This window comes from Octopus bimaculoides, chromosome 3, assembly GCF_046866305.1.
Source record: "Octopus bimaculoides isolate indiv1 chromosome 3, ASM4686630v1, whole genome shotgun sequence".
NCBI lineage: Eukaryota > Metazoa > Mollusca > Cephalopoda > Octopoda > Octopodidae > Octopus > Octopus bimaculoides.
In genome coordinates this window covers 127,175,248-127,187,833 of record NC_142930.1, presented here as the reverse complement: position 1 = coordinate 127,187,833, position 12,586 = coordinate 127,175,248, and the positions used below count along the sequence as shown (strand labels likewise).

The following is a 12,586-nucleotide window of genomic DNA, read 5'->3' as shown; positions in this document are numbered from 1 at the left end:
TTCATGTAATTGATTCTATTTGGTAACGCTGAAAACCGAAGGCTTGCCTAAAAGTCACTTCTATTCAAGACTTCTGCATGTTAATCATCTCTTGCGGAGAGAGAGAATGAGAGAGCAGTCTAAAATATCAGAAATTTGGAATAGGTCCTGCCACAGATTGCGAAATGTTTCCCCAGCAATACTGATAGATAATTTGAGAAAGGCAATTTTACTTGTAACAGGCGTTCAAACAAAAGGAAACTTGTAAATATAACATGTTTATCAGACACAGTTATACAGTCATCCCTCGACTATCGCTGGTGTTACGTTCCAAAACTTCCCACAGAAATAATGTAAATCTGAAAAAGTATAAATACCTATCGGCCCGAGAAATCCACGATATACTGAGGAGTCCGCGATATAAACTGAGGAGGCTAAATATAGAGGAGACAAGCAAGGACAGACAAAGGGATTAAGTCGATTACATCGACCCCAGTGTGTAACTGGTACTTATTTAATCGACCCCGAAAGAATGAAAGGCAAAGTCGACCTTGGTGGAATTTGAACTCAGAACGTAAAGACAGACGAAATACCGCTAAGCATTTCGCCCGGCGTGCGAACGTTTCTGCCAGCTCGCCGCCTTAAAGTTACATATATTACCCAGAAAAAAATCCGCGATAGATGAACCGCGATAAGGCGGTGAGCTGGCAGAAACGTTAGCACGCCGGGCGAAATGCTTAGCTGTATTTCGTCTGCCGTTACGTTCTGAGTTCAAATTCCGCCGAGGTCGACTTTGCCTTTCATCCTTTCGGGGTCGATAAATTAAGCACCAGTTAAGCACTGGGGTCGATGTAATCGACTTAATCCGTTTGTCTGTCCTTGTTTGTCCCCTCTATGTTTAGCCCCTTGTGGGCAATAAATAAATAAGGAGGGATTACTGTATACCTTATATCTTTCTATATTACGTTTATTTTATTTATAATAAAGCGTTGAAAATTGTTATCGATTTATGTTTAAATTTGATTTCATATCTGACGAAGTTATATTTGGGAATAATCTAAAAGTGAGCAACGTTAATTATGGTACAAACCGTTGAATTTAAATATTGTTTGTATAATGAATATTTTTTTCTCTTAAATCTACGTACAATTATATCACATGGCCAGGTGGATAGGGTACCCGAAAATCACCCTATTGATTGGTTATTTTTATTCTACCTCAAGCACTGTGATCTGTGGCTATGGGTAAGATAGTGTTAAAACAACTGACCTCTCCACTCGTTATTGTTGTATAACCCTGGGTTAGTTTTCATTAGTGGAGGCGCAATGGCCCAGTGGTTAGGGCAGCGGATTCGCGGTCATAGGATCGCGGTTTCGATTCCCAGACCGGGCGTTCTGAGTGTTTATTGAGCGAAAACACCTGAAGCTCCACGATTCTCCGGCAGGGGATGGTGGCGAACCCTGCTGTACTCTTTCACCACAATTTTCTCTCACTCTTTCTTCCTGTTTCTGTTGTGCCTGTAATTCAAAGGGTCAGCCTTGTCACACTGTGTCACGTTGAATATCCCCGAGAACTACGTTAAGGGTACACGTGTCTGTGGAGTGCTCAGCCACTTGCACGTTAATTTCACGAGCAGGCTGTTCCGTTGATCGGATCAACTGGAACCCTCGACGTCGTAAGCGATGGAGTGCCAACAACAACTACAGTTTTCATTAAGCAGGCCTATGTCACGCTCTGTATGTCGAATTTACATCGTTTTACTATCATTCCAGCGGTGACCACCTCCGATTACTTCCTTGTTAATAGTATCGGATCTGGTCTATCCAATATCTTCACTCATTTTGAAGATGACAGAATGAAATGTGACTGAAATTTGGTCCCTAATCGCGGGATCACGTATAAGAGACATCTTCAACGATTAGCTCTGGTTGTGCATTGTAAAAGTGACAAATGGTAACTCTTTCTGTGTCTTGGAGACAGATGTGCACCGCCAGTTTGATTTGCCCAGTACATAGTCTTCGGTAGTGTCTTTACCATTCTTACGTTGCCATCCACCATTTCTTGGATCAAAGACTTAAGTATCTTGGCACCGATATTTAAACTGTTGAACTTATGGAATGAAATGTTCAAAGTAAAGTAGGAATAACATACAACAAAGATTCGTTTCCCGGTTTTATAATTTCACTTCATTACTGCCGTTAAAATGCATGAATTTCACATATTTCATTGTTTTTGTAATCCACATCTCTCTCTCTTTCTCTCTTTCTCTCTCTCTCTCTCTCTCTCTCTCTCTCTCTCTCTCTCTCTTTCTTTAGTTGATTTTGATATCAGATCATCTTCAACATAGTTTAAATATAGTTCAATACGGACGCACTGATTGATATATCGATTTTCTCGCCTTACTGGCACTTGTGCCGGTGGTACATGGAAAACAACATTCGAGCGAGGGCGCTGCCAATGCCGCTGGACTGGCTCCTGTGCAGGTGACACATAAAAACACCATTTGAGTGTGGCCGTTGCCAGTTCCGCCTGCCTAGCCCTCGTGCCGGTGGCACGTAAAAGCACCAACTACGCTCTTGGAGTGGTTGGCATTAGGAAAGGCATCCAGCTGTAGAAACTCTGCCAGATCAGATTGGAACCTGGTGCAGCCATCTGGCTCACCAGTCCCCAGTGAAACCGTCCAACCCATGCCAGCATGAAAAGCGGACGTTAAACGATGATGATGAATGATGATCCATTGCCTGTAAAATAGAGAACATATAAAATTGTCATTTCCTTGGGGTTTTCGGCATCAGATGTGTGTATGCGTGCATGTATTGTGTGTGTGTGTGTGTGTAAAAGTCTATGCATTTCCTTTTCCATTGGACTTTCTTCTGTCTTTACTTCCGAAGAAGAGCTTTGCTCGAAACGTAAAAACCACCTTCCTTGAACGTCTACTAATACTTTACATGTACCACGTCCTCGCGTTGTTGTTTTTATATATGTGTGTGTGTGTGTGTGTGTACGAAATGAGCAGTTACTATTTTCGACATTTAAGAGAAACAAGGCGATGTAGAATAAAATGTATGGTCAGTTTTACAACGGAATACCGACAGAGCTCTTCTTGAACTTAGTAACTGTTTCAAACATTTTGGGTTCGATGAAGAGAAAATAAATGAATGCAAATATTAAATATAGATTGTAAGAAACTAGAAGCTAAGGATGGTAATATAGTTTAATAAAAATATGAAGACAAACAAAAAAAAAAAATAGTCTGGGGAAACGGTACGAAGATAGTCTGAAGGACGTTGACAAGTAGCGAAGGAAAGACAAAAACCAGAGTAGGAATTATTTTTCTAATTCCATTTTGCGTTATTGCTCACCAAAAATTTGTCAAAAAATAAATATAGTAAGATGAAGGAAAAAATAATAAAAAATATAGCATTAATAGAATTATCTGTTAATTTGTGGTTATTTTATATTGTTTGTTAAATTTAGAGACTTTTCGGATTCCCAAATGTAACGAAACCACTTTTGTGTACACCCATTTTTTTCCATTCCATTTTAGAACTCTTTTCTTGTACTGATTATTTCTCCCTAACACCCACCCTTTCCACTTTCTTTACCTTATTCTTGTACACGTTTCCTCTTCTCCTTCTTATTCTCTTCTTTCTGCCTCTCTTCTCGTTATTCATCCCCCCTCCTACCGTTTTTCATCTCCCTCTCTCTCTCTGCCGCACACTTTTACCATTCCTCGAATGAAAACAGTTCTTGAGTTTCCTCTCTCAACACCTTCCATTTCTCCAAGACACCTCGTTTCTCTCTCTCTCCTGCCCCACCCCCACCCCTCCCACCTCCACTACTCACTCGACCACCTTAATTTGTTTTCTAAACCCAACCGCTACCACAAACCACCAACAACCAGCACTACTTCGGGCCCTCAAACACCTCTTCTCCGTTCTAGCACCGAATCACCACCCCTTTTCTCATTAATATTTTCTATAACTCTTACGCGTTGAAAAATTAAGCCAAATAGCACACATTCACACTCGATCTTTTCTACACTAACTAGTCAAAATGATTGACTTATCTATTTTATTACCTCCAGTATTTTCATTTACATCTCATTCCATTCTAATTTTTCAATTATATCATCTTCGTCGCCATTATTATTATTATTATTATTATTATTATTATTATATTAAGGCGGCGAGCTGGCAGAATCGTTAGCACGCTTGGCGAAATGTTTAGCGGTATTTCGTCTATCCTCACGTTTTGAGTTCAAATGCCGCCGGGATTGACTTTGCCTTTCATCCTTTCGGGGTCGATCTAATCGACTGGCTCCTTCCTCCAAATTCCAGGCCTTGTGCATATAGTAGAAAGGATTACTACTACTACTACTACTACTACTACTATTCAGTTTGGTTCCTAAATATTCTAATATTTCTGCAGTTCAAAGAACCGTTATCGTGCCGGAAAAATGCTTTAGTGGCATATTCCATTTTTCACGTACTGAGTTCAGATTCCACCGAGGTCGACTTTGCCTTTCATCTTATCGGGGGTTGATAAAATAGGTACCAGTAACTACTGGTGGTGGTGTGGTGGAGTGTCGATGTAATTGATTTATCCCATCCCCACCACATTTACTGGCCTCGTGCCAAAAGTTGAAACCAATATTTCTCCAGTCCTTTTCGACTGGTTATCGTCGTTGATGTTATCCCTTTTTCTAACGTAGTCCATTTTGTTCCGTTGGGTTTGTGACTGTATCAGTTGTGGCTCAACGGAGAGGGACGGTCTGAAAGAGAGCACGAGGTACTGACTACAGAAACTAATTCTTATTAATAGTATTTATTTACAACGACTTTAATTATACGATAAAATGATAATAATTGCGCTTATAGTGATGGTTTCCTTGCTGAGGATGTTGCGACGGTCTTCAGTTTTGTGTTTTAAATGTCTTGTGCTATGTCTTATAAGCTCATGTTGTTGCCACTCCGTCGCTTACGACGTCGAGGGTTCCAGTTGATCCGATCAACGGAACAGCCTGCTGTGTGAAATTAACGTGCAAGTGGCTGAGCACTCCACAGACACGTGTACCCATAGCATAGTTCTCGGGAATATTCAGCGTGACACAGAGTGTGACGAGGCTGACCCTTTGAATTACAGGCACAACAGAAACAGGAAGTAAGAGTGCGAGAAAGTTGTGGTGAAAGAGTACAGCAGGGTTCGCTTTTAGGTGTTTTCGCTCAATAAATACTCAAAACGTCCGGTCTAGGAATCGAAACCGCGATCCTATGACCGCGAGTCCGCTGCCCTAACCACTGGGCCATTGCGCCTCCACTTAAGCTCATGATCGTTCTATAACCAAAAACGTTCCATATATGACCTTCCATCATAAGCATTTGTTTTCTGACAATGTTCTAAGAGCTAAGTAAGTCTAATCTTTGATATTTTAGACAGCATGATGTAATTTGAGAAACATTTGACTGCTATTTCTAGTTGGCTGCATGACCACATTGGGGGTTCTCTCCTTTGCACAACTCTGCCTTTTTTCATTGAATTGAGGTTTGGCTTTACTTCCCCCACCCCACCCCGCCAGTTTTTATATATTCTGAGATATTGTCCACCCACCCCTCACCATTAATGGCCCCTACATACAAATTAAGCTAATTACACAATTCATAATTTCATTTTCCATTAATTTACCTGACGTTATTGTTACCTTATCTCTTACAGAGACCGTGTATATGTATGTACGTGGTTACTGTATATTTGTGTGAATGTGTGTGTTAATTGAATAAAAATAACACTCGACCAAAATAAAAATATTAGTCCTTGCTTTGGTACACAGTACCCTGTAGAATCCTGTCTTTGGACAGTCAACACTAAACGGACGCGTGGTTATTCCGTCCGTTCCTTTGTCGTGTTTCTGTTTAATTTTCGAAACACATACACATACACATATACAAACAAAAATACCCTGTTGTTGATGTTGAAATTCCAATGAAGGAACCTTGGATCTGGGTTAGAAATCGGTTCTTTCTCTATTGGCAAGAAATTTTGAAGTACATTAAAAATATGCAAGACTTTTCTCAAATTCCAAAAGTGAATTATTTGTTCCAAAGAGGAGGCCTTGTATCTTTGTTGGAAGATTTATAATAATTACAAAATAAAAGAGACGCATAGTTCGCCCCCCCCCCACGCTCCTGTCAGTCACACACCATTCTAGTGTGCACATATATATATATATATATATATATATATATATATATATATATATATATATATATATATATATATATGTAGGTAGGTAGGTGCGGGAGTGGTAAGATGTATGTATTTGTGTGTCTGTGTTTGTCCCCGTACCATTTCTTGACTACCGATGTTGGTGTGTTTACGGCAAAAGAAACCGATAGAATAAGTACTAGGCTTACAAAGAACAAGTCCTGGGGTCGATTCGTTCGACAATAAGGCGGTGCTCCAGCATGTCCGCAGTCAAATGACAAACAAGTAGTTTTATATATATATATATATACTCTTTTACTTGTTTCAGTCATTTGACTGCGGCCATGCTGGAGCACCGCCTTTAGTCGGATCAAATCGACCCCCAGGACTTATTCTTTGTAAGCCTAGTACTTATTCTATCGGGTCACTTTTTGCCGAACCGCTAAGTTACGGTGACGTGAACACACCAGCATCGCTTGTCAAGCGATGCTGGGGGGGGGGGGGGAAACAAACACAGACACACAAACACATACATATATATACATATATATATACGACGGACTTCTTCCAGTTTCCGTCTACCAAATCCACTCACAAGGCTTTGGTCGGCCCGAGGCTATAGTAGAAGACACTTGCCCAAGGTGCCACGCAGTGGGACTGAACCCGGAACCATGTGGTTGGTAAGCAAGCTACTTACCACACAACGCAGACCACCCGACCTCGAAACATCACCGCCATTATCATTACTGCCTGTATCAACATGCCACCACCGCGATCGTCTTCATCACTATTATGGCCAACACCACAGTTACCCCACCACCACCATCGTCATCATCAAGTGGGATTCGCTCGGTCTAGGATCTCTTTTCTAGATGGCTAAACACGCCTCTGCAGCTCAGACAGACGGATAATCAGTGGAATTATTACAGGAGATGGATGGCAGGGCACATTAATTTTCTAGAACGATAATGAAAGCAATGTGAAAACAACTGATTAATACACAGAGAGAGAGAGAGAATGAATGAATGAATGTAAATATGAAGAATGGAAAGAGAAAAAATAAAGAAATCCTGCCTACCCCTTGAGTTCACACAAGTGGATAACCGCGCGCCATGTAGTGTGTGTTTGTGGTTGTGTTCATTTAAAGCCTTTTCTAAATTACTGTTCTTTAGAAGTTTCTGTTCGTTTATATACTCATATATACACGTGTGTGTGTGTTGTATTTGTGTACATAAGTATTTGTGTACATTGCATACATAAATGTATGTATATGCATACACATACACACACATCCCGGTCATTTTAATCCTGAAAAATGACCTAATTCGAAACGTTGGAACTACCACTCCTCGCGGTAGTTTCATTTCATACACTCTCTCAGCGACGCATTCTGTATTACACACACACACACACACACACACACACACACACACACACACACACACACACCATAGAACCTCCCAAAATAAGACACCAGTATTTAAGCTTTGTCCAAGCATAATTAGGTTACCTATGAAGAAAATCAAAGTAAGCGGTCTTTACAAACTGTGTATCCACAAGCATATTCCACTTTACAAGTGTGTGACGCGTCGTGTCCTTGAGCAAGACACTTTATTTCACGTTATTCCAGTCCACTCAGCTGACAAAAAGGAGTTGTACTTGTTTTTCAAAAGGCCGACCGTGTCACAATTTGTGTCATGCTGAACATCCCTGAGAACTACGTTTAGGGTATACATGTCTGTGGAGTGCTCAGTCACTTGCACGTTGATTTCACGAGCAAGCTGTTCCGCTGATCGTATCAGCTGGGAACATCGTCGTCGTAACCGACGGAGTGACACCACACTATCTCACAAACATACGTTTCTGTTTGCCCCAAATTGCCACTTGTGCATTCATATGTCTGTATGAGCCTTTTCGTCGTTACAGTTCCTGCAACCCCATATACGCGGTCGCATGTTGTTAGGGGTGTGTGTGTGCGTGCGCGCGGGCTGTGAAATCGAAACAAAACAACTCCGACTCTGACTCCTGTACTACTGGCACCTCTGACTCCGCTTTATGTAATGATGTGATTGTGGTCTCCATATAATGCATATGCATACGCTTGTACTTTGAGTAGGCCTATATGCTATAACTGGTTTATATTAAAGAATAAAGAAGATATTGTGAGTCGGAGTCCGTATGGTTTTACCGACTCCAACTCCAGCTACCTTTTCATTGTTTGCGACTCCAAGTCCACAGCCCTGTGTTTTTTTACACCACATGTCAATTGATAAGCTGCTTTATATCTAATTAATATATATATGTGTTTGTGTGTGTGTGTATGATCATCAGTATATGTGTGTACTTACGTGTGTATCTATACGCGTAGTTTAAATATGAATGATCTTGATTGACCGCTAGCTCCAAAAGTTTTTGCATTCTCTCTGTTATTTCCTCGTGTTCCTTTTTGTTGAACAGCGTAGGTTCGAAACGTTAAAACCTTTCTCACCTTCCCGAGCGTTAAACTAATACACCTGTTTGTTGTTTATATACCTGTCTTCGTCTTTTGCTTTTCTGTAAATTTCAACTATATATAATTAATGTATTTCCTATAAATATATATATATATATATATATATGTGTGTGTGTGTGTGTGTGTGTGTGTGTGTGTGTGTGTGCATATATCTATGTACAGGTGTTTTTTCTTGCTGTGTGTAGTTAAATATCTGCTTATTTATATATCTGTATAGCTATCTATGTATGTTTGTGTATTTATATATGCATTTAGGTGTGTGTAGATGTCGCTGAATGTGTATATACGTGTCTGTATATGTGCGTGTATATATTTATATATATGTGTGTATGTGCGTATATGCATGTAGATGTGCATGTATATTTGCACATATATATATATGTATATATAAAATATTGTATGTGTGTATGTAGTACACCTGCACACAGCCAAACTCATAGCCATATATTTATAAATTGAATTTTTTTCTTGCAATCGCTTTATCCCGGTTAGGGTCGCGGCTAGAAGACCATGCTGGAGCAATATTTTGCGGCCGACCTCCTCCCACAAATGACTACCTCACAATAGACTCCCCAACGGCTCCACTGTTCGATGGTGAAGCCACAGCACGGGAACACTGGCATTCGAACCTGGGGCCTTGTGATTCCCGACTGATTGCTCCGCCACAGAATTGTCATCCAGTATCTAAATACATATGTAATGTATACACTTTTTTAACTTTTTTTTTGTTAAACTTCCTCGATGTCTTGTGTGTTGTGTAAATTGTTTTATATCTTAATATATATATGTATGTTTGTATATACATGAATATGTGTGTGTATACATGTATATATATGTCTATATTTATATATGTCTATATGTGTGTGTATATACATATATGCATGTCTATATATATATATATATATATGTGTGTGTGTGTGTGTATAGATGTTTGCATATGTCTGTCTGTGTGTGTGTGTGTGTATAGATGTTTGCATATGTCTGTCTGTGTGTGTGTGTGTATAGATATGTTTGCATATGTCTGTCTGTGTGTGTGTGTGTGTGTGTGTATAGATATGTTTGCATATGTCTGTGTATGTGTGTCTGTGTGTATATATGTCTGTCTATATGTGTGTAAGCATGTATATATGTTTATATATGTATATATGTCTATATATATGTGTGTGTATGAATATATCTTTCTACATATACGTGTATGCATATATATGTGTGTACTTGTATATATGTGTATGTATATTGTGTTTATATGTACATATATGTGTCTATATATGTATGTGTGTGTGTATATATATAATATAATGTACACACTTTCACTACCTATGCACACACATAGTATAGTATATTCAAAATAAACACGAGAAATATTCATAAAACTATGAAGTGTGTGTCGAGACATCTAGAAATAGATGTTAAACACACACACACACACACTCATATATTCACGTCATTGAATATTTGAAGATTACCTATAAATGCTTTAGTGTAGGTGTATATAAGGAGCTGACCGATCACCAGACTTGTGGGTGTATATATGTGGTATATTGATCTGTAATAATAAATTCATATATTGATCATTTGCCGTAAACTAAAGTATCACTCTGTACACATGTGTGTGCATAACTCTATGTAGCTCTTTGTATAAGATGAATATAATATATATAAATATATATATGTGTGTGTATATATATATATATATATATATATATATATATATGTATGTATGTAATATATATGTACATATACTCTAAATAAACACACATTCTAAATACATACGTATACATATGTGTGAGTGTTTTCTAATTACATATTAACACAAATATATATAGACATGTTATAAATCATTATTTTATATCCTGTGAGCTTGTCTTATCCTCCGTCCTCGCGGTGATAAGTTTTTCATCATCATCATCATCATCATCATTATTATTAATTGCTATCATAACTTGTATTATTTGCTTTTTTCCTCCACACACAAGCGTATATCTTTTCCCTAGTTAGCTACATGAGTTGACCTTTTCGTCGAAAGGTCATCCTTGAGATCCATCATTTGGTCAGACAGCAGGATTCTGTAACAATAATTCAATATACGAAGGGATGCGTCGAGCTGTTTAGCAATGCGTGCGCCCACGTGTGTGTGTGTATGTATGTGTGTGTGTGTGTGTGTGTTCAGAGAGACACAGAGCTAGTTTTGTATATACGTAGATAAATGTATGTTTAATTATGTATAAATATGTTACATACATGTATGTATATACACATTTGCTTGCATATTATGTGTACACACACACACACGTAAATACAAACATGAATGTATCGCATGTAAAGTAGGTGTACGTGTGTGTATACGTATATATTGATATATTATGTCTACATAAATGTACATATTTGTTTGTATACATACGTTCAAATCATTCTTGTTTTAGTGTTGTACGCACCACCCTAGTCATATATATATATATATATATATATATATATATATATATATATATATATATAATTATTTGGCAGAAATGGTCATCCCGAAATATAACAATATATATGTACATAAAATTTTAGGTGTTTGGATTGTTTCCGTACATACGTGTGTGTGTCAGAGAGAGAGAGAGAGAGAGAGAAAGTGCTGTGTAGTCATATAGTTGTGTACATATACGTTGGAAACAGCATAAAACTGATTACTACTCTGTCTGTCTGTCTGTCTGTCTCTCTTTCTCTCTCTATCCACCCTCCCCATAATTTCTCAGTAGCGATCTTTCCATATGTCTGTCTATAAAAAGCCCTCCTTTACACACCGCAGCGCTCGCGCACGCACACACATGGTTTCTAATTTTCGATTTCACAAAACCACCTTCGTAAAAACCACTAGATAATAAAACATTCTGTCTTTAGAATATGTGAATTTGGAACCCATCTCTTTAATCCCTGTCAATTTGATGATGAAGGTCATGCTCTGCCGCCCTTTAATACCCTTCTATTAATCTATCCCCAAGGAATTGTTAAGACCCGGGTACATGGCTATGTAGTATGAAAAGAAAGCACTCTGACCGGCGTGTCGGTCCGTTCTAGCGACAAATGCTTCTAGGTGTGGCTAGTGACAACTCCCACTTCTCTCTATCTCTCTCGTTGGTGTATGTTATAAAAATATTTGTCACATGTGTCTTCGTTTAGTCCTATATTTATCGAGAAAAACCTAATTATGCCTGGTGTGTGTCTTTGTAGTAAACTGATTGAAGGACTCAATATATACCTAGATACTAAAACCAAAGGAGGTTCACAGGTGAAAAAACAAAACAAAAATAGTTGAGAAACTTTAAACAATTTCGGCATGTGCGTATATACGAGTGTTGTATGTATGCATGTATATTTACTGTACACTATATTCAACACAGTTTCACGTATGTATTTATGATAAGCATCTATCCACATCTTTGTATATATATGTGTGTGTGTGTATATATATATATGTATATATATATATATATGTGTGTGTGTGTGTGTGTGAACATACTACAAAAATTGATCGATAAGGTAAATTTGATTGCTCATCCTTCCGTAAATGCTTGCTGTGTGTATGATATATAAATAGAGGCGGAGAGGTGGTAGAAACGTTCGTCTGCCGCTACGTTCTGAGTTCAAATCCCGCCGAGGTCGACCTTGCCTTTCATCCTTTAGGGGTCGATTAAATAAGTACCAGTTACGCACTGGGTCGATCTAATCGACTGCCCCCCCCCCCCAAATTTCAGGCCTTGTGCCTATTGTGCCAAATCCGTTTGTCTGTCCTTGTTTGTCCCCTCTGTGTGTAGCCCCTTGTGGGTAATAAAAAAATAAGAAACGTTTGCACGCCGGGCGAAATACTTAGCGGTATTTCGCCTGTCTTTATGTTCCGAGTTCAAA

General features: G+C 38.7%; 1 protein-coding gene across 2 annotated transcripts in view; it reads left to right on the top strand.

The window, feature by feature from the left end:
- The window catches only part of LOC106868024 (uncharacterized), a 325,886-nt gene that overhangs the window by 193,805 nt on the left and 119,495 nt on the right, over positions 1-12,586 (top strand). For both annotated transcript variants that reach the window (XR_016241196.1, XM_089349632.1), the window contains exon 2: positions 9,188-9,391. Coding sequence is in view for 1 of the 2 variants with exons in the window: in XM_089349632.1 (XP_089205758.1) it covers positions 9,188-9,391 (204 nt within the window). In the remaining variant the exon portion in view is untranslated. The remainder of the gene's footprint in view (positions 1-9,187; positions 9,392-12,586) is intronic.